The 22,342-nt window shown below is 51.9% G+C and overlaps 1 protein-coding gene across 2 annotated transcripts; it reads right to left on the minus strand.

Annotated features, from left to right (window-relative positions):
* Positions 1-19,017: 19,017 nt before the first annotated feature.
* Positions 19,018-21,842, minus strand: LOC123079056 (protein IQ-domain 26). Of its 2 annotated transcripts, XM_044501729.1 has the most exons (4): positions 21,293-21,837; positions 20,891-21,192; positions 20,093-20,266; positions 19,018-19,984 (listed from the first exon to the last, which is right to left on the minus strand). In XM_044501729.1, exons 2-4 carry the CDS (start codon positions 21,188-21,190, stop codon positions 19,328-19,330), a joined length of 1,131 nt encoding a protein of 376 aa, XP_044357664.1. In that variant the 5' UTR covers positions 21,191-21,192; positions 21,293-21,837; the 3' UTR covers positions 19,018-19,327. The 2 variants fall into 2 exon arrangements, with proteins under 2 accessions (XP_044357664.1, XP_044357663.1); XM_044501728.1 differs by having other exon boundaries at positions 20,891-21,842.
* Between the last annotated feature and the right edge of the window lie 500 nt (positions 21,843-22,342).

Raw genomic sequence — 22,342 nt, forward strand, 5'->3', positions numbered from 1 at the left:
GATTATCTCTTCCACATATTAAGTAGTGTCCCACTTTACATTCTCTAGTTGAGTGTGTAGGGTCTCTGCATTTCTCACATACCTGTTTGTTAAACCTGTCACCTCTGATTCTATCCTCTCCCACATGTTGTTGCCAAGAGCCTCTGTTCACTTGATTCCTCGAACCATTGCCTATGCCACTTTCATTTCCCTTGTCTCTTTTCTGCACGTTATTCCCAGCTGCAGTCATTTCCTTTTCTACTTCTTTCTCACTGGCCATCATTGCTTTACCTAGATCACTCTCCCCTGAAGTCAATCCACCTCTATTCATTCCTTGCACCAGTTGAGACAGTAAAGCACTCAGCAGTTGCTGTTGCTGGTTTGAATCCATGGTGACTCCTTCTCCCTTCTCCTTGCTATCATACTTACTCATCATTTCCTCAGGATCTTTTCTTTCTTCCTCACCCCTGCCTCCATTGTCCTTCTTCCCACCTTTATCTTGCCAAAATTTTCCTCCCCCAGATGTCTCACCTGTGAGAGCAGCAGTAGCTTCATTACCTCTTCCCACACCATATCCAAATCCAGCACGCCCCCTCCTTTACCATGGAAATCGAAGAAGCCCTCAGAGAAGGTGGATCTCCTTCTATCTCCTCCCATGACCTGTCCTGTTTTCCTGGCATCAAAGTCACCTATTCTCCCTCTACTAAATCTTCCTCCTCCAAAACTGTTGAGGATATAACCATTAGAGTCACCCGCCCATGAGGGGCCGGGTTACGTCATAATGGTCATCACACGAAGCCCAGTACCAAGCTTGAAGACGGCGGGCCAATAATGGGCTTAAGACCCGGAGATGGCTTAAGGCCCGTAGTGATAAACCGCCGTTATAGCAAGACTTGTAGTGTAAGGCAAGAATAGTTAGGAGTCCGAGCCGGACATTGTTATGAGCCGGCCGGGACTCTGAGAGCCGCTGGGCGTCAACCTCTCTATATAAAGGGACAACCCGGCGGCGGTTCAGGGACGAGAAAGATCAGATTGATAACCAGGCAGGGCGGTTTAGCTCCTGGTCGTCGAAACCCTAAGCAATACAACCTCAACTGGACGTAGGCTTTTACCTTCACCGTAAGGGGCCGAACCAGTATAACCCTCGTGTTCTTCGTCCCGTTTAACCCCTTTAAGCTTCCTAGTTGCGATGGCTCCACGACTAAGTCCTTGCACTAGGACATCTGACGTGACGATTCCACGACAGTTGGCGCCCACCGTGGGGCCAGCGCACGGTGGATTTGAGTTCTTGAAGGGCAGCTTCGAAGGGCTCAAGGGATACGCTGTGGGCCGGATGACCAAGAGTCGTCGCGGCAAGCTCTACATCGACGATGCAACCTGGGGCCCCGACGCCGGCTCAATCGAGTACGGGTACCGGGTCCCCTTTGGTGGAATCCACGTCTTCATTGGCAAGATTGGTGAGCCGGGCCCTGAGCCGGATCTCCGCACCGATCTCATCGAGATGGCTCAGCGTGCATGACCCGCCCGGGCTCTACCTGCCTTGAAGCATGCTTTCGTGGGATGTGTCCATGGAGGACTCTCTGGAGGATCTGGATCTGGTGATGAGATGGCCGCCGACTCTGACGGCGAGTCGGCTACGGATGAGTCAAATTCTTTATATCAACTTCAGGATGGCAGGCTCAGGGGCTGTTCCGATGGCGACAGCATTCCGGACCCCTTTGAGCCATCGAGCCGGGTTGGAATCTTCATGGCCGGCGCACAACCTGTTCCAAACCCCGCCCCCGGGTCAGGAAACCCTGTGCCCTCGCCGGCTCAGGTGCTGATGGATCTTACAGACAAGATGACGGTCCTGTTGACCGCTACGGTCGCCCCGGCGGATCAAGTTCAGCATGACGCGGAGGTGGCACAGTTAAAGTTGGACCTAGTAAAAGCCAAGGAGGATCTGACGGCGGAAGGGATCAGAATGGCTGCAGAGCGGGCGGCCCTCGATGCCCAGACTCAGCTGATTCAGGCTCAATCTTTCCGGCTCACGATGGATCAAAACGCGTCCAATGAGGTCATGAGAAGGAGGCATCAAAAGGCCCAATCTCGACTCCCTCCGGTTTAAGATCCTCGAAACCTCTTCAACACGCCTGGCGCAGGGCCTAGTAACCCGCCGGAGATCATAGCGCCCGGGACTGGAACGCCAATTCAACCCCAAGTGATGGGGCCTCCCCGGGTGAACCCTGCCCCGCCTCAGTACGTGCCAATACCCCCGGGTCATTATGCCAACCCGTTGGAAAACATGGTCGCCGCGGCGGCACGGCTGGCAGCTCTCCCAATTGACGGTGACTCTCCAACGGCGGTTGAAACCCGCCGGGTCAGAGAACTCCTTCAGACGGCTCTAGCGCAGCAAGAGGCGTATTCTTATAGCCGGGACAGGATCCATTCAACCCCTCGTCCAGGCCAGAGCCCGAGTTATAGCAGACACATGGCCTCAGCGACTGGCTCAAGTAATGTCCGATGCCATGACTTGCCTCCTGGCCACGGCCCGGCTCATAATGGAGCTTTTCATGCGGTAGACCAAGACAGAGCACGGCAAGAGGCGGAGCAGGTGCCTCAGTTGACGGCTTACCAGCCACCCCCGGCTTATCCGACGGCTTCCGTCGACGTGGGTATACCTACGAGGACCGGAGGTGTCCCTTGTCTGGTGCCGGCTCTCCGCAATGAACGTCTGCCCAAGGATTTCAAAGGGCCTAGGAAGGTGCCTAACTACACAGCTGATTTACAACCCGGAGCCTGGATCGAGAGTTATGAGATGGCCATGGAGTTGCTGGAGGTCAGCGAAGCGGCAATGGCCAAGTACTTCACCATGATGTTAGATGGGACTGCCCGCACTTGGTTGAAAGGGCTGCCACCGAATTCTATCGGGTCTTGGGCTGAGCTGAAAGCCCGGTTCATCCAAAACTTCAAAGATACCTGTAGGCAGTCTATGTCAATTGTGGATTTGACTAACTGTAAACAGCAGGAGGGTGAGTCTACAACCCATTGGGTTCGCCGGGTCAAAGAGATAATACATTCATCTGATAAGATGGATGCCGGCTCTGCAGTCCTAATGTTGGAGCAGAATTGTCGTTTCCTGCCCCTGAAGATGAAACTCGGGCGGCTCAAGCGCGATTGCAATGATATGGGTACGCTGATGGCGGCTCTCGTCAAGTACGCCGACTCTGATAGTACCAAGGACCCCGCGTCAGATGATGAAAGGACAGGGAAGGGAAAGAAGAACGGCAATGGCAAGGGTCCTCAGCATAACCCGGCGAACCAAGGAGGTGGCAAGCGTAAGGCCGACGGCAGCATAGAGTTTGTGGCCAACGCCAGCTCACAGGGTAACAACCAGCGACGCAAGGGGAGGCCACCTCCCCGAGCCGGCGGGTCAGGCCCGACGCTGAGCAGTTGTTGAATGAGCCTTGTCCAAGGCATGGCTCTAGGGAGAAGCCAGCTACTCATCTATGGAAAGATTGCGCAATCATGAAGGCCTTTAAGAATTCCAATGCCTTTAATGGCAACAATGGCTCGGGCGGCGGCTCAGGCGCTGGCGGCTTTCATGGCCCGGGCGGCGGCTCAAATTCCAATCCTCAGAATGTTCAAGGGGGCTTTAATCAGCAGTCCGGCCAGGGTCATCAACAGCAGCAGGGGGTTACCAGACCAATCCAAAGCAGCTCAATGGTGGACAGTATCATGTGTTTACCACCAGTCTGTGTAAGCGAGATCAGAAGCTTCATAAGAGGGCTGTGAATGCTGTTGAGCCGGCGGTTCCACGCTATTTAAGATGGTCTGAGCAGCCTATTGTGTGGAGTAGGGAGGATCACCCTCCCCGGGTTGATAATCCGGGTCACCTGGCCCTGGTGGTGGCTCCTCAGGTGGGAGGATATAAGTTCACTAAGGTGCTCATGGATGGAGGCAGCAGCATCAACATCCTCTATTATGAGACCTTCCGTCGTATGGGTTTAATTGATAAGAATCTCAGCCAGTCCAATACTGTTTTCCATGGCGTGGTGCCTGGTAAGTCGGCGTATCCAGTGGGTAAGATTGAGCTGGAAGTGGCTTTTGGAGATGAGTACAACTACAGGGTGGAGAAATTAACCTTTGAGGTGGTTAAGATAAGAAGTCCATATCATGCTATATTTGGGCGGCCGGCTTACGCCAAGTTCAAGGCACGGCCGTGTTACGTGTATTTACAGCTCAAGATGCCGGGTCACAATGGGACCATTACGGTTCATGGCAGCCGCAAGATAGCCTTGGAATGTGAGGAAGGCGACGCGGCTTATGCAGAATCTGTTTGCGCAACAGAGGAGTTGAAGTTTTACAAGGACAATGTTGACCCAACAGATATGACATCTCTGAAAAAGCCGACCACGGAGCATGAGCCGGCAATGAAATTTAAGTCAGCTGATGAGACTAAACTTGTTGATTTCGTTCCAGGTGACTCATCTCAGCAGTTTAGCATCAGTGCCAATCTGGATCCAAAATAGGAAAGCGCGCTCATCGAGTTCATCCGTGAAAATAGGGACATTTTTGCATGGAAACCTTCTGACATGCCAGGTGTACCTAGAGAACTCGCTGAGCACACTCTCAATATTGATCCGAAATTTAAGCCGGTCAGGCAATTCCTTCGGCGGTTTAATGAGGAGAGGCGGAAAGCCATTGGTGAGGAGGTGGCCCGGCTCTTGGCGGCCGGGTTTATTGTCGAAGTCTTTCATCCAGAATGGTTAGCTAACCCGGTGCTCGTGCTCAAGAAGAATGGCACCTGGCGGATGTGTGTGGACTACACGGACTTAAACAAGGCATGTCCGGCTGATCCTTTTGCTCTCCCCCATATTGATCAAATCATTGATGCTACGGCGGGTTGTGAGCGCTTAAGTTTCTTGGATGCTTATTCTGGATACCATCAGATTAAAATGGCAGTTAAGGACCAGGACAAGACGGCGTTCATCACTCCCTTTGGAGCCTTCTGTTATGTGTCTATGCCTTTTGGACTCAAGAGTGCACAGGCGACTTATCAGCGTTGTGTGCAGAATTGTCTTCATAACCAGATTGGGCACAATGTTCATGCCTATGTGGATGATATCGTGGTTAAGTCCAGGGAGAAGGAGACTCTGGTAGATGACCTTAGAGAAACCTTCGATAATCTCCGGGTTTACAAGATGATGCTTAACCCGGCCAAGTGCGTTTTTGGTGTTCCCGCAGGCAAGCTCTTGGGTTTCCTGGTTTCTAACAGAGGCATTGAAGCTAACCCGGAAAAAATCAAGGCAATCACCTCTCTGGCTAAGCCGGCGTGTATAAACGACGTCCAGCGTCTGGCGGGTCGCATCGCTGCTTTGAGCCGGTTTATAAGCCGTTTGGGTGAAAAGGCCATGCCACTGTACCAGTTGATGAAGAAAACTGATGACTTTATCTGGAATGATGCTGCTAATGCTGCTTTTGAGGATTTGAAGAGACAGCTGGCTGAGCCCCCAGTCCTTGCTACTCCGGTTGATAAGGAGCCCTTATTACTGTATGTAGCTGCTAACACACGAGCCGTCAGTGTGGCTGTGGTGGTGGAGCGCAAGGAAGAGGGTAAGGAGTATCCGGTTCAGCGGCCGGTTTACTACGTCAGTGAAGTGCTCATCGAGTCCAAACAGCGGTATCCACATTGGCATAAGCTTGTTTATGGTGTGTTCATGGCAAGCCGGAAGCTTAAGCATTATTTCCAGGGTCACCCCATCACTGTGGTTAGTTCTGCTCCCCTTGGAGATATCATCCAAAATGGAGAAGCCACATGAAGAGTGGCTAAGTGGGCTATAGAGCTTGGGCCTCATGGTCTGAAATACGTACCACGCACTGCTGTTAAATCTCAAGCTTTGGTGGATTTCATCAACGATTGGACAGAGCTACAGGTGCCTGAAGAAAAGCCGGATAATACATATTGGACTATTCACTTTGATGGGTCTAGGCAATTGGAGGGCTCGGGGGCTGGAGTTGTATTGGCTTCCCCTAAAGGTGACAAGTTTCATTATGTGCTACGGTTGATGTTTCCTTGTACTAACAATGCGGCTGAGTACGAGGCCTTGCTCCATGGTCTTTGGATGGCTAAGGAGATGAGCTTGAGCCGGGTAAGGTGCTTCGGCGACTCAGACTTAGTGGCTCAACAAGTATCAGGCAAGTGGGATTCCAAGGACCCTCTCATGGCGGCTTATCGCCGTGAAGTTGATGCCATTGCTGGACACTTTCAGGGTTACCAAGTAGAGCACATCGATCACAGGAAGAACGAGGCGGCTGATGCTTTAAGCCGGCTGGGTTCTCAGTGAAAGCCGGTGCCGCCTAATACTTTCTTGGACATCTTACATAATCCTTCTGTCAAGTTACCTACAGAGGAAGACTTGGCTGTCCCTGACCTGAAGGCACAGTTGGTGGCGGCTCTCCACATCACCCCAGACTGGACAGTACCATATTTGGCTTACATGACCCGGGGAGATTTGCCTGAGGATGAAACTTTGGCCAGACAAATAACCCGGCGGTCTAAGTCAATGGTCATTATCAATGGTGAGCTGCATCGCCGCAGTGTTACTGGAACGTTCCAGCGTTGTGTTTCCCCTGAGGAGGGTCAAGAAATCTTACGTGAGATTCACGAAGGGGATTGTGGCCATCATGCCGGCTCAAAATCCCTTGTGGCCAAGGCTTTTCGTCATGGTTTTTACTGGCTGACGGCTCATGCTGATGCGGAGGACTTGGTCAGTAAATGTGACGGTTGTCAGAGGTTCTCGCGACGGGCTCACGTGCCGGCTCAGGAGCTGAGGATGATTCCAATTACTTGGCCATTTGCGGTCTGGGGGCTTGATATGGTTGGGCCTTTTAAAAGATCCAAGGATAAGAAGACCCACCTCTTGGTGGCAGTTGACAAGTTCACAAAGTGGGTTGAGGCAGAGCCCGTTAGCAAGTGTGACGCAGCCACGGCGGTTCAGTTCATGAAAAGGGTGATATTTCGCTTTGGCTTTCCACACAGCATTATAACTGACAATGGGACCAATCTGTCTAAAGGCGCCATGGAGGAGTTTTGTCAACGAGAGCATATTCGACTTGATGTTTCATCAGTGGCTCACCCTCAATCCAATGGTCAAGCTGAGAGAGCTAGTCAGGAGATCTTGAAGGGCATCAAGCCCCGGCTTTTGGTCCCTTTGCAACGGACGCCGGGTTGTTGGGTGGAGGAGTTACCCTCCGTGTTATGGAGCATCAATACTACTCCTAACAGGTCTACGGGTTACACGCCGTTCTTCATGGTTTATGGAGCGGAAGCAGTCCTCCCTAGCGACATCCGTCATGACTCACCTCGAGTGGCGGCTTATGTGGAGGCGGATAATGAGCGGGCGCGCCAAGATGCTCTTGACTTGTTGGACGAACAGCGTGATGTGGCAGCAGCTCGCTCGGCGATTTACCAACAAGACCTGCGCCGTTATCACAGCCGCCGGGTTAAGTCCCGGGTCTTCCAGGAAGGTGATCTGGTGCTCCGGCTCATCCAAGATCAAACAGATGCACACAAGTTATCCCCGCCTTGGGAAGGGCCCTTTGTGGTCAGCAAGAACTTGCACAACGGGTCATACTACCTTATCGACGTTCGGGAGCACAAAGATTCACGCAAGTCGGAGGAAGAGACCCGTCGGCCGTGGAACATAGCTCAGCTTCGGCCTTATTACACTTGAGCCACCGGCTCTCATAATGTACATATTTCTATAGCCATGTATATATTATGATAAATAATAAAGCAGGACCTCTGTCCTTTTCTCCTCCAAAGGTAAACGTGTTATTTCCATTACAACATCACATGGTCACTTGGAGGTGGATCCGGCTTATGATCGTATTCGAATCTAGCCGTAAACAATATAATCACTTGGGGGCTTCCTGTTCAAACATAGGTCGTATTCGAACCAAAGAGAACATAGCTGTCGATACCCACTTGATTGGCAAATTGCCGAGCTCATTGGGGAGTTTTCTTTGATCATATTTGAATCATAGCTCAACCCCCTTTGGGAACCGACGTGGATCGTATTCGAATCAGCGTCGTTAAACAACTCTTAAGGTCATTTGGGGGCTTCCTGTTCAAACATGGGTCGTATTCGAACCAAAGAGAACATAGCTGTCGGTACCCTCTTGATCGGCATCGCCAAAGCCACTGGGGGCTATATGATCGCATTCGAATCTTAGCTTAACCCCTTTGGGACGGTTCTCTGGTCGTATTCGAACCGGAAGCCCCTAAGTTTTGATCTTCTAACTTACAACAAGTTCTTTGGTCACATCAACAGTGTGCAAGGGCGGCTTTTACTTCGCCGAATTAATTTTGATTCACAACGTTGATAACACATAGTAAGTATTCTTGATGCTGGTAAACCAGAGTTGAGATCTTCACCTCATTATTCGGGTTACATAAACCGGAAGTATACTTGAAGGCTTGTAAGTACGCTGTTATGGTTACATCAAAGATATAATTAAGGGCCAGTCTTTGGTGACCTTTGTTTATATTCCGGGTTATATATGTAAGGTCTATGATTTTCAGTGCGGTAAGCCGCCTAGAGACTTGTGACTTGTTTTCTATGCAGGATGGCTAAAGACAGCTATTCGAGCTTAAGGAAATAAAGTTATGACCCAGAGGAATATAAGGAAGCAACTTCAATGGAGTTAAGCATTCAACACGTGCACGATGGCACGACAAAGTTAAAAGTTTGTCCTACTCTATTGCAAGACTCCCCGAGTCCAAAAGGTGAGGCATTGTTTTAAAGGCGTAACCATGGGCCGCCTAAGAGTCAAGATGCTTGCTGGGTCGAAGCTTCCGGCTCATCCCTCTCCGCTCCTCCGGCTGTTCCCATGACCTGGAAGGTTGACGATTTCCAGTCAATGCCGCTCAAAGCTTCAAATTGAGCCTCCTCATCAATTAACCCGGCCGGGTCAACTTCTGGGGCGAAGGTATGCTTACGAGTCGGAGGGATCAAGTTGATTGCTTCGTAGCGTGGAGTGGGGATCCTCTGATTCTCCGAGTCATAGCTTGGCTGATACTTGGTAAGGTCGGTGTCATTCCCAATCAAGGTAGCCACTGGGCGCACACTCTTCACACAGGCAGCAAAATCTTTTTGATCAAAGGGAGTACCGTCTTCCTTCAGACTGGGGTATCCAAGCGCGATCTCCGCCGGGTCTAGCTCCGGGAGGAAAGCCTTGGCCCGGCTCAGAGCAGCTATGGCTCCGGATCTTGCAGAGGCCCGTCGTAGCTCTTGAAAGCGCTGAGGAAGAACGGCAAGCCGCCGAAGTACGTCCGCCAGGTGAGTCGGAACCTCATTGGACAGGGCCACAACGGCCAAGGCACGCTGTGACCCAGTGTAGAGTTGCTCCACCAAGGTGTACACGGCCTGTTTAGCAAAGTCAGGTAAGCCGCTAGCAATAATGAGACTTATGAGACATAAAGAATGTAAACTTGTTGAAAGTCTGCAGAATGACTTACCGAAGATTGCGGCGACCATCTGTGACACATGGCGTTTTAAGCCGGAGAGTTCGGCGGTTCTCTCCGTCAGAGCAGCCTCCGCCTGTTCGGCCCGGCTGACCAAAGCAGTTTTCTCCTCGGCCCAAGTCTTCCTTTCGGTTTCAAACTTCTTCTCCAGCTTCTCTTGTGCAGCAACACTGAACTCAAATTTAGCGTTGGCCTTCCGGGTCTCAGTCTCCTGAGTCTTCAGGCGGTTCTTCAGCTCAGAGATTTCAGCTTCAAATTTTTTGCAAGCAGCCTGTACAAATTCCGGGTTATAGTATGAGTGATTATTATGCAACATTAATGTCCCAAGCACTTTCCAAGCAAAGACACTTGGCACTTGGGGGCTAATGCATGTTGAAAGATTCTATTTACAAATTGCCGGTTCATGAAAGTAAGCCGGAAGTTAAGTCTACAACATATTCTATCATAAGTAATAGACTTGGGAGCTAGCATAGTAAGACTGACTATGGAGTAAGCAAGAGGGTTGTACCTCAGATTTTTGTTGGATCTGCTTCACCATATCAATTTCCAGGTCCCGGCTGTTGTGCACTTGACCAATGTAACCAGAGACAATGTCTCCAATGCTTAAGTTAGCATAATCAGTAATCTCCAGTCTAGCCCGGCGGCGCTCTAGCAGTTCTTCCTTGGCAGAGCATCTGGCCAGCACAGTGGGTCTTCCCGGCTCAACATATTCCGTCCGGGTAATCACCACATCCGGGTCATCGGCCGGTTGAGCTGAGCTGGGGATCTCCGGCTTAGCAGAAGTCTCTATGACTGGCTCGTCGGTTGGAGCGGTGGCTTCAGGAGCAGAGGCAGATGGCGGCTCTTGAGCTGAAGCCTCCGGTTCAGTCAGGACCGGCTCTTCGATCGGTTTATTCTTCTTCGCCCTCTTGCTGAGCTTTGCTTGCGCACTGAAAGGAAAAAAGGTTAGTACAAAAGCATGAGTAAGATAAGCACATCATAAGATGGTCATTATTACCCGGGGGCGGTCTTGAAAGCCGGCAGGTTAGATTGCATAGAATCACTAGAGGAAGGTGAAGTTTCCTGATAATTTGAATCAGACGAATTGAGCGGTTGACGAGTGACACCCGCTAAAGGATGAAAAGGGTATAAGTTGGAGATAACCTCAGTCCGGCGCTTTCTTGATGCCTCGGGTAAGCCGGAGGAGAGGTCTGCATCCTTGCTGGCCCGGGTTTGCCTCCGGCTCTCATGAATCTGTTGCTTCAAAAGAAATTGAGGATCTTGATAAGCTAAAGGATGCGAAAATCTTACTTTCCGGGTTACTCTTCGGACTTTCAGCCTTGGCAAGGGGTCTGAGTTGGAGGAAAGTATAGTTACCTCTTCAGTTACCGGGTTACTCGCTCCGGTATCATCCTGCGGATAATCAAGTCAATAAGGTGGTTAAGAGACAGACGAAAAGCAGAAACAAAGAAGAGCCTAAAGAATCAAGGGTTACCTCTGACTCGGAGCTGTCATCCAACTGAAGCAGCTCTGAGGCAGTAGGCTTGCTTCCCTTTTTGCGGGGAGCGGCTCTCCTGGCGGCTTTCTTAGCCTTTCTGGCTTTTTTAGCCGCCTCATGGTCATACTTGACCTTCCAGAACTTATCATTAGCCTGAAAAATATCATAAAGACTTCTTAAGGTTCAGATGAAAACTATCCAAAGGGAAAGTAAGGTGTTCAGGTCAGTGGCTTACCGCTGGAGCCGGATTAGTCTTGTAGAAGGGGCTTAAGCCGGTCCTCCCGCAGTCGGTCAAGCTCTCATTCAAGAGGGACTTGGTCATGTCGTCAACGACGTCTTTAGGTAGATCGTTGCGGCTGTGCCGCAGAGGGTCATCTTTCCGGCCCGTGTAATCACACATTAAGCCGGGGCGGCGGCTCAAGGGGATCACCCGCCAAGAGATCCAAACCCGGACCAGATCAATGCCGTTGAGGCCATTTCCCAGGAGAGCCTTAATCTTGTTGATGGTGGGGATCAGAGGTTGACGCTCGGCTTGAGATAGCTTATCCGGCAGGGGGTGACTTGGCTCCAGACGCAGGGCACGAAAGCCGGGCAGAGGGCTCTCGTCAGCCGGGGAAGTATCCTGGCAGTAGAACCATGTCTGGTTCCAGTCCTTTGGATGGCTTGGCGGCTCAGCATAAGGAAAGAGGCAATCTCTCCGTCGTTGAATAGAGATTCCACCAAGTTCCAGGCTCGGCCTGCTGGCGCACTCGTTCTGGCGGTTCGGATAAAACAGCTCCCTAAAGAGCAGTAGGCTGGGCTCTTCTCCAAGATATACTTCGCAGAATACTTGAAAGTTGCAGATATTTGACACGGAATTGGGTCCTATGTCTTGCGGCCGCAGATCGAAGAAGTTTAGAACATCCCTAAAGAATTTTGAGCCGGGAGGTGCGAATCCCCGGCTCATGTGATCAGCAAATATCACCACTTCGCCATCTCTAGGTTGAGGTCTTTCCTCCGACGGGTCAGGGGCACGATAAGACATGACATCCTTCTTGGGCAGGTAACCCGTCTTCACGAAATCCGCTAAGGTTTCGTCAGTAACATTGGATCTCATCCAGTTGCACGTGATGGGTGCCTTGGGAGCTTTGGGTGGCATTGTGAAAGATGAAAGCCTATGACAAAAGGAAATGTCCGGTTCAATTATAAGCCGGAGGAAGTTTACAGTTCAATGTTCAAGATGGCGGCTTATGAAGGGGCCTAATGACATATGGCTAATTGCGTCGGGTTATCTAAGCCACTGAGGGCATCATGAGTAATTCAAGTTGTCTAAAGCTTTATTATAAATGAGCCGGAAATTTTACAGCGTGTGGCCTCTTTAAAGCCGGAGATATGAGCCGCCATAGCTAAACAGATGCAATTTTTGACTAAGTGTGGCGCAAACAAGTTTCACAGATCACAGTAATTATTCTGGATCAAACGATCGACTGGAAAGGGAAAATTTCTAGACCTAGAACAGACACAGAAGAAGTTCATAGGTTCGAACGGAGCCTCTATGCAATGAAAAGGGATCTATGTACATTGGGAACGGGTGCGAAACAGCTACCGCAACAGTTCTGTACAGTCTAAAGATCAAGAAAGGGTGGTAATAGTGGAATCTATCAAGAGTTCGTGACGAACGGCGACGAACACCGACGAACTCGAAGATCGCTAATGTGGATCTGAGGAACGGGGAGGAGAAAGCTTACAGATGCGGAGTTACTGCGGAGGTTCGTCGCGTTTTTCTGGTCACGTCAGGTTGATGCAGCGGCCTGAGTTGGTGACGACGAGGAGATCCGCGGCGGCGGCGGTGGAGCTCGAGCGGCAGCACAGTAGCGAGAGGAGGAAGACGATGGAGGCGACAAGTAACTGGAGGCTCATGGGCCGGGCTATTTATAAGGTGAGGCTCATAAGTGGGCGCGAGAAACGAGGAGGCCACGGCGTGATTATCTCGCCACAGAAGCGCCTCGATTTTCGGGATGGCCATTAAAGATAAGATTCGTTGGGATATGACAGAATAAAAAAATGAACTTAGTGGAAGATGACGTCATGGCGGGTTATCAGGAATCCAGAAGATGACGTCACGGCGGGTTACAACCTTTACACAAATGTAAGCCGGAAGATTTTCTCTCAAAGGGATTGAAGATTGACATGAACCGGTTCAAATCAATCTGGGGCCTAATGTTGAGGATATAACCATTAGAGTCACCCGCCCAGGAGGGGCCGGGTTACGTCATAATGGTCATCACACGAAGCCCAGTACCAAGCTTGAAGACGGCGGGCCAATAATGGGCTTAAGACCCGGAGATGGCTTAAGGCCCGTAGTGATAAACCGCCGTTATAGCAAGACTTGTAGTGTAAGGCAAGAATAGTTAGGAGTCCGAGCCGGACATTGTTATGAGCCGGCCGAGACTCTGAGAGCCGCTGGGCGTCAACCTCTCTATATAAAGGGACGACCCGGCGGCGGTTCAGGGACGAGAAAGATCATATCGATAACCAGGCAGGGCGGTTTAGCTCCTGGTCGTCGAAACCCTAAGCAATACAACCTCAACTGGACGTAGGCTTTTACCTTCACCGTAAGGGGCCGAACCAGTATAACCCTCGTGTTCTTCATCCCGTTTAACCCCTTTAAGCTTCCTAGTTGCGATGGCTCCACGACTAAGTCCTTGCACTAGGACATCTGACGTGACGATTCCACGACAAAACCCCCTCCCCAAGTTTCCAGCCATTGTTTCTTCCTCAGTTGGCGGTGAAGGAGGAGTAAACCCTAAACTTAGGTCACTACCTACCAGCCTCCTCTGCCCCTGCCTTTTTATAGCCACCCTACTCCCCTCATAGGAGTGGGCCTGACTACTTCCTGGGCTTTCCTTGGCCCACTAGCCCAGGTCAACATCTATGTCCAGGTGTATCTCACCCCCAACTGGGCCCCCAAATATAATTGGCGATCCACTGCTTTCCTTTCTTCCCTCACTCCCCCTGTGCTCTCCATTTGTCCCCAAATTGGGTTCAATTGGAGTTGTATTTACAACTATTTCCCCAAAATCAATTCCATTATCCTCATACCATATGGCAATGGGTTGGAAATTACCATGCCTCATATGCTCTTGAAAAATTATAGCCTCCACACTTTTTATATTGTTACTGCCATTGTCTAGAAGATCAATATTCCCTTTATCTATAGTTCCTTTTTCTTCTAATTTCCCCCTCCTGGCTTCATCATTTTGAAGCTTGGAAATCTTCCTTAAACGTTTCTCTTTTTTTCTACCCATGACTAACAACTTCTATCTCTCACAATCACCCTCATCCACATCAGTCGACGCAGCAGAGGTCAAGTATTTCTCAACTAACATACCTGAAGAAGTTGGTGATGCCGCCCCCTCCCCCCCTTCATAGGAGCACTCCCCGGCCAGCAGCCAAAAGCGGTTGCCGACCGGCGAGACCCCTACTGCAGGCAGGGGAGGACTCGGAGGTGCGGCGAGCACCTTGGGAAGCATGGCGAACGCCGAGGCAACGTCGTGGTCACCCGCTTCCGTCTCTTCCTTGGCACCACCGTCTCCTTGTCATCTTCCTCTATCACGATCGGCGCCATCTGTGACCCCGGAGCAGGGAGCCCCATCACCACCTCCATCGGCGGCACCGGTGGCTGGATCTGGCGGTAGCGGAGGGATCTGAAGACCCTCCACTTGTGCCTCTGCTCCTGGATCGGGGATTCCACCTCGAGCATCGCCCAAAGCAGAACCCCCATCGCCGGCTTCCTGTCGTAGTTGGGGAAGCACCGCATGGTCTCCTACTCGTTCAGACGCCCCCGGACCATCTCTGCCGCGTCGTTGAGCGCATTCGCCTTCGGAAACCACCTGTCGATCTCCCTCAACCTTCCCATCATCATCTCGTCGTCGCCGGCGAGCGCCGCCATCTGCTGCTCGCGGGTCGTCAAGGAACCCTAGCTCTCGGCGAGTCGCGGCACCGGGAGTCGATGCGTGTGGGAGGCAGGGGGGATGCGAGGAGTCGGAGCACAGCGCAGGCTAAAAAACTCCCTCCCCTCCCCACGATTGCCATTACTCACCTCGGGACTCGAGACGTGTCCAGCCCGACCCGCTGTCGACGCAACCCGTGCCAAGTGACACGGGAACTACACAATCTGACCTGCTACAATCCCTCGTCGCCGCACCACCCTCGCGCATCCACCGTCAGATCGTCGGCGTTGAGGAGGGCTAGCCGACGTCCTTGCCGGAGAAGGAAGTCCAGCCTGAATTCAAGCAGGGATGCCCCGAGATTGGGGACGAAATCGCACCGGAGTCGCGTGTCGCACCGGAACCGTGGAACGCACGTCATCCTTGGAGTCGCCATCACATGACATATTTGCTTGGACCCTAATGATGCTCATTTGTTAGCATGAATGTTGATATTTTTGCTATAAAGTTGGTTAAACTGTACTAAGTTTGCCTCGAGAGAAATTTTGTATGTGGGACTAAAAAAACGGAGTAGTATATTCTGCACATTTGCACCGATCGGTGTTTACTTGGAGACATGAGCCACTGTTTGTTGCTTCTTGCCATTAACCAGTCGCGCTGCTAGTCCTGAAGTCTTGCGAACTTTTGGTAGTACAATAACTAGGAAACTGACGTCTCAACGATCATCATCGCGTACGCTTCTTATTGAGTCGCTGCCACTGTCGGATCATGTGTCGATCAGCTGGTTCGGTGCTTCCCGTCAGATCACTTCAGCATCGTTAGCACTGGAGCAAATAACTCCAGCGTCAAACCAATCCTGCTGTCCTTTTGAAGAAAACATGGCGCGTAACTACACGTTTGGCGGTTTGGGGCAGGACAAAAACATCAATGTGGGCACTGCTAAACCACCGTGTAGTTCTGAACTTCATTTTATTTACCTTGTTCTATTTTCTTGAGGTAAAACGAGTTTTATTTTTTTTGGAACGCAGACGCTAGAATCGCCCGGCTTTAAATTAATAAAGCCACTAGATAGCATCCACATACGGTTTAATGCATACAAACCACACCATCAAAATACACAAAACCATACCGTCCGGAATCAGTAAAGGTACAGACCCTCGCGGTCACGAAACATAAAGGCAAGTTGAACCTCAACACTAAACAACCAGCAGAAAACGAAGCAACACAACCAAAAGGCTCATGAGGGCGCCTCATACTGTCGCGCCTTCACCATCGTAAGCTTGATCTGCTCCATGATTCCATCCATGCGCGCAGCATCACACGTCTTCCCCAACGGTGCCCAAGTCTGTAAGAAGATGCGGCATTTGAAGATGATGTCAGCAGGGTGAGCAAGAAACTTCTTTTCTATAGTAATTTTGTTCCTAGTCGTCCATAAAGACCAAAGTAGCGCCCCTACGCAACGCCAAACAATCCTAGCATTAGAACCCCTTGGGCCGATAGCAGGGCAAGCAGATCTATGCTGGATTGCGGGTTCCAGTTATGATGGAAAGCTTCCCGAACAGCACTCCACGCAAATCTGACTAGGTAGCAACCAAAGAAGACATGATTTGCGTTTCCCCCTAAACCGCAAACAGCACAAGTTCCGTCCGCTGGCCCGTTGCGCTTGGCCACATTATCCGATGTCGGCAAACGGTTGCAAACCATTTGCCACATAAAAATTTTGATTTTGAGGGGGAGGCCAGCCTTCCATAGCCCCCTAGCCATGTCTAGCGAGTTTCCCTCGGTTAGCTTGTTGTAAAGAGATTTGACCGTAAACTTTTAGGAAGCAGCTAGGCTCCATGTGACCGCATGAGCCCCCTGGCTGAGGTGCCTCCCCTCGAAGGAGGCCACCAACGCAGCCCAGCTAGCTGCCTCGGCTGGGACGAGTGGGCGCATGAAGGAAATCGCCGGAGGGTGGGTCCTCAATGCATCGCCCACCATTATAGTGGTGCCAGTAGCAAGTTGATATAACGCCGGGTGGGATTGCCACAACGGCGCCTGGCCCCACCAACAATTGAGCCAAAACCTCGTGGCCATGTCGTTATTCACGTTGAAATGAGCCCCTACTGAGAAAGCCGACCTCATCGCTTGGATCTCATTCCAAAACGAGGAGCCGGATGATTTGGCCTTGAACAAGTTCCCGTCTGGGAAATAGTTTGCCCAGAGGATATCCGCCCAGAGTCCCGACTCGTTTTGGGCAAGGCGCCACCACCACTTGGCGAGGAGGGCCACATTCATTAGCTTGGAGTTAGTAATCCCCAAGCCTCCGAATATCTTTGGTCTACATACCACTGCCCATTTCACCAAGTGGTATTTGCGTTTATTGCTGGTTCCTTTCCAAAAGAACCGCGAGAGAGGGGTGTCAAGCTTAGCATGGACACCATCCGTGAGGAGAAACATTCCCATTGTAAAAAGGGGAAGAGAGGATAGGCTCGAGTTGGTGAGGATCAATCTAGCCGCCGAGGACATGAACCTGCCTCGCCAAGGACTCATCCTATTGGCCACTTTGCCATATAAAGGCTCCCATTCAACAATGGAAAGTTTCTTATGTGAGATCGGGAGGCCAAGGTATTTGATCGGGCCCCCAAGCTTGTAGTTTAGAAGGTTAGCCACCCGCACACTATCGTGATCGTCCGTCCCTATAGTGATCACTTCGCTCTTTAGGAAGTTAATCTTCAGCCTCGACAAGATTTCGGAGGCAGGGAGCAGAAGCTTAATCATGGCAATACTATGGTCGTCTGGCTCGAAGAGCAACATCGTATCGTCCGTGTATTGAAGATGGGTAACCTCTTGGGATGTGGTGAGGTACCAGGTCTTTGATATGCCCTGCCGCCCTTGCCTTGTTGAGCATGGCCGCCAAGGCATCCGCAACGAAGTTAAAAATAAGCGGGGAGCTAGGATCTCCTTGTAGGAGGCCCCTCTTATTACGGAAAAACTTGCCCATTGTGCCATTGATGGTGACCGTTGTATGACCAGTGCTGACTAAGTGCATGATACGGTGGACAAAGCCCGCCTCAAAACCCTTTTTAAGGAGGACCTCCCGAACAAACTCTCAGTTCACTCGGTCATAGGCTTTATCGAAATCCAACTTGAGTAGGACGCCCTTCCCTTTGGTGTGTTTTAGCTCATGGATAATTTAGAGTAACGCCATTGGCCCTTCGAGAATGTTGCGGTGTTTAAGAAAACCGGTCTGGCTTTTGCTAATCACACGTTGAGCGATCGGGGCCAAGCGCGAGGCATATGCTTCCGCACAGATTTTGAACGGTACGTTGACGAGGGTGATCGGTCTAAACAACTTGATGCTATCCGCGCCTTTAACCTTAGGGATCAAACTAATAGCACCGTAGTTAAGGCGAGATAAATCTACCGTACCCAACGCAAAACCATTAACAATCGCGTAGAATAGGTGTTTAAGGCATGGCCAGAATTTCTTGAAAAACTCCACCGGCCACCTGTCCGGGCCTGGTGCCATGTCCGTTTTCATATCATCCAGGGCGTTGTCGATCTCCTCTGGCATAAAGGATAAAACGAGCCCTTCGTTTTCCTCCTCTGACACTCGCTCCGAGGGATCCCACAAATCCTCCCGAAGGCTAAGAGCCTTTTCTTCGGCCGTCCCCAAAAGGCCCAAGAGAAATTCGTAAATGTGTTTGACTATTTCCTCCTGGGTCAGTAAGAGTCCGGAATCGGATTGGAGATACAAAATGGAGCACTTCCGTTTCCGGCCGTTGGTATAGGCGTGAAAGTAGCTGGTATTTGTATCTCTTTTAGTCACCCATTTAACGCCGCCTCTACGTCGCCAATACTCTTCCTCAGCGCGCAGGATAGAGAGGACTTGATTTTCCAAAGCATAGCGGTGAGCCCATTCCCCTTCGGAGAAAGGGCGGCAATCTGCCTGGATATCTAGCGCGGCAATTTCGTCGAAAATTCTAACCCGTTCCCTCTTGGATTCACTGCCATGGTTAGCCCCCCACCCATGGAGAAAAGCACGCAGAGAGCCAGCCGCGGCTGTCCAGCACTCTGCCGGGCCACGCTGCGGACCTATCTGGGTCAAGATAACGAGTTTTATTTCATATTTGACACTTGAGAGACAAAATATTCTTAATACATAGTGGTCCTTGGTGCAATCACACGGTCGTGGATCACTTAGTACGACTATAATTTACCAAGCAACCGGCTACATTTTGATCTCTACAAATTTCCGTTGAACAAACCCCCTATCGATCATCAACGTTTTGATCTTAACACTTTAGCAACTACTAGATGTCAAGAAAGAAAACCCGCAAAAAAAAGCCTCTAAGCATAAAGCATGTACAGAATTCGGAGACTATCCAGCGATTTGCAGCTACTGGTATCATACACCACCGTCCGTCCGTCTCCATCTGATAGATGAGACGATCACCACATCCTGTCCAAGTAATAATCTCTTGCCGCGTCGTCGCTGAGGTCGGAGCGGCGCGTGTGGGTGGCATCCGAGGAGTGGAAGCAGAGGCCGCCATGCTGCGTCCGCGTGCACGTCGACTTCCTCGCCCCAGCAGGGACATCCCGCTGGGTCAGGCTCGCCCTCGGCGCCTCCGCCGGCTGCCTGGGCACACTCTGGCACCGCAGCCTCGCCGCCGACGAGGCCGTGCCCGCCATGTACCGGGGGCTCGCGAGGAGGTCCCGGTGCCAGAGCGGCCGCGCCGCCAGCCCGTCCACGCTCTTGGCAGGCGAGTCGTACGTGTACGGCGGGTCGGCCCCGCTGAAGCGGGGCGTGTTCTGCGCCGTCTTGGCGAGCCTTACGGGCTCACGCCGGGTGGACAGCCGCGGGGGCTGCTTGACGGACCGCGGCGAGAACGGCGGGGCCAGGTCCGGGGCGAGCCGGCCCGACGAGCGATCGGCGGCGTACCGGCCGCTCGCGATCCGGCTGGACCGGGAGCGGAGGTGGCACGTGTCCATCTCCACGATCCGCGGGCTGCGCTCGTAGTTGGAGTCCGTGCTGTCGGACAGCCTCCGCCGGTGCCCCGGCTTGGCCGGCGGCGTCCTCATCCGGGCATCTTGCGCGACAATTCTCTCCTGCATTGCGGAAAATGCACAGCAGCGAACATATCAAACTCTTGAAATCACGTCGACGCGTCGTGATCGTTGATCAACACGAACGAAGAGTTCAAATTCGGGGCTGACCTGTTCCATGGATTTCCGGTAGGAGGCACTCTTGAAAGCGCGGGAATCGGCCTGCAGCCGCATGAGCGCCTGCAGCCGGTGCAGCGTCGTGGCCGCCTGCTTCCTCACGAGATAGCCTCGGACCAGAGCTTGCAGCTTGACGAGTGATCTGAGAGCGCGAAGCGCCTTCCTAGCCTGAAGCCATGCATTATTGTCAGAGAAGATTCAAAACTCAAACCAAAACAACTTGCTTTGGGCCAAGGACTAAAGAACTCAGCTTGGCCAAAGAGGCTCATGTCACACTGCGTAATCAGTAACCACTACACTGACACCGAACCAACACAGAGCTTATTATACAGAGAAGTCGCTGCTGAAGGCCCGAAGCAGAGTAAAGAACTGCGCAGCCGATCAAGATCAACGTGCAGGTTTTGCGCAGGGACAGAGGAAGAGTTAACAACTACCAACTGTCCATCATGGAAAGGAACATGACGAGCAGTGACATCACATACAGCGACGTTTAGCCCACTAATCCAAACAGATAATACAAAACGAGCTGACGGGTCTGGAATAAACAGTGTGCGAACAGTGTGAACCTATCCACTAAAATAATTGATGGGAGGATCTGCATCGTTAACGTCAGAGTTCGGGCGCACACTGGGACTGTTCAATCCATTTCGGCACGCCGGATAACAAGAAATGATGAACATAGCCGAAACTCAGACACGCACGCGGTCAGCAGTATCTCAACCAACTTATACAGGGATGACGTACGATGGAGATATCAGATATGAATCAACGGGATGATGATCAAGAACATACCAGGTAGCCTCTGAAGGCTTTCTGAATCACGACGGCCGCCTTCTCCTCGCGTGCTCCCACCAGCTCGCCGCCGGCACAGCGGCATGGCTTCACCTCCCGCGCGGGGGCGAGAGGCTCTGAGGGCCGCTTCCCGGCGTCAACCCCGCTCTTCCTCTGCTTCACGAAGCTCCATCTCTTGGTGGACTCCTTCACCGCCGCCGCGTCATGCCAGTCGGTCGCGGCATGGATCTCCTTGCCGCCACCGTGCGCCTCCTTCCTGCCTGTGAGCAGCCTCTTGAGCCACCGCATGGCACGCCCCATCTCTGCAGACATGAACGAGCGCAAGGAAGAAGCTAGAGCATCAAGTCGTTAACGGAACCAAACGTGAGTAAGATGAAGAATCTCAGAAGGAGAGGGCAGTACTTAGCCCAGTATGCCCGAGGGCGCGGCGCACTGGCGCAGAGGCTCCTCCGACTTGAGTTGAGTTGGGAGAAAAGGAGCTTTTGGGGACAGGAAGCTATGGAAGGAGAAACCTAGAGGAAGGAAGGAAGGAAGAAACACGGCGAGGGCTTATATACAGCTTGTCGACTCCGTACGCGACATCACGGCTCGTGGAGTATTAATTAGAATGGAAAAGGGAAGGGCGATTTGTACGCGAAATCCAGGAGAAATGAACGGGGCCGGAGGAAAAACTCCAAGTCCACTCTTTGCTTTGAGAGGAAAGGCACGGGATTAAAGGAGGAAATCAACCTGCGGTTGCGGGGCAGGTAAGGGAGCAGCGGCAAAAGATGGAAAGGCCGGTGGCCGGAGCGGAGCGGCGAAGTTTACGTGAGTCACTCCAGTCCAGCCAGCCAGCCAGCCAGCCCGGAAGAGGAAACTTTGCAGCGCATCAACCTCGAACGGATAACCGCAGCGGCGGCGAGCGGATTACTCCTACTGCTACTTCTACTAGTCTAGCGGGCGGGGAGGGAGAGGGAGAGGGATAGGTGGGAGAGCGAGCCCAACTGACGCGTGGGTCTCGGCACCACCAGATCACCAAGCAGACTGGTAGCGCCACCGCCGAGCGCGCGCGCGCAAGCCAACAAATGCGCAGGCCAAAGGACCAACTCAAGTCCACATATGTACGTACGTAGCAGTACCGACATGCGCCGATCGAGTAGAACAACAACAAAGCCGCCGTTGATCAGGCAACCTGGCAGTACACGGCAATGCACAATCATTCACTCGCGACCGCCTCCAAAACGGATCGGTCGGGATTCGGGACCATGCCACTCATGCAGCATGGACGTAGTTACGTACTACATGAAACGGTGGGGATCGTTCGCGCCGATGCTGCACCGAGAGACCCACGCCGGCCGCTTCTGTTTCTTGGGCACCTCCCTCTCGGGCAACCCTTGTTCGGCGACTTGTATACCGTGCACCCCAGCCCGGTACGAAGCGCATGGAGGGATGCCCTCCACGAGATGAGGGTGG

The sequence above is a fragment of the Triticum aestivum genome, chromosome 3D, assembly GCF_018294505.1.
Source record: "Triticum aestivum cultivar Chinese Spring chromosome 3D, IWGSC CS RefSeq v2.1, whole genome shotgun sequence".
NCBI classification, from domain to species: Eukaryota; Viridiplantae; Streptophyta; class Magnoliopsida; order Poales; family Poaceae; genus Triticum; species Triticum aestivum.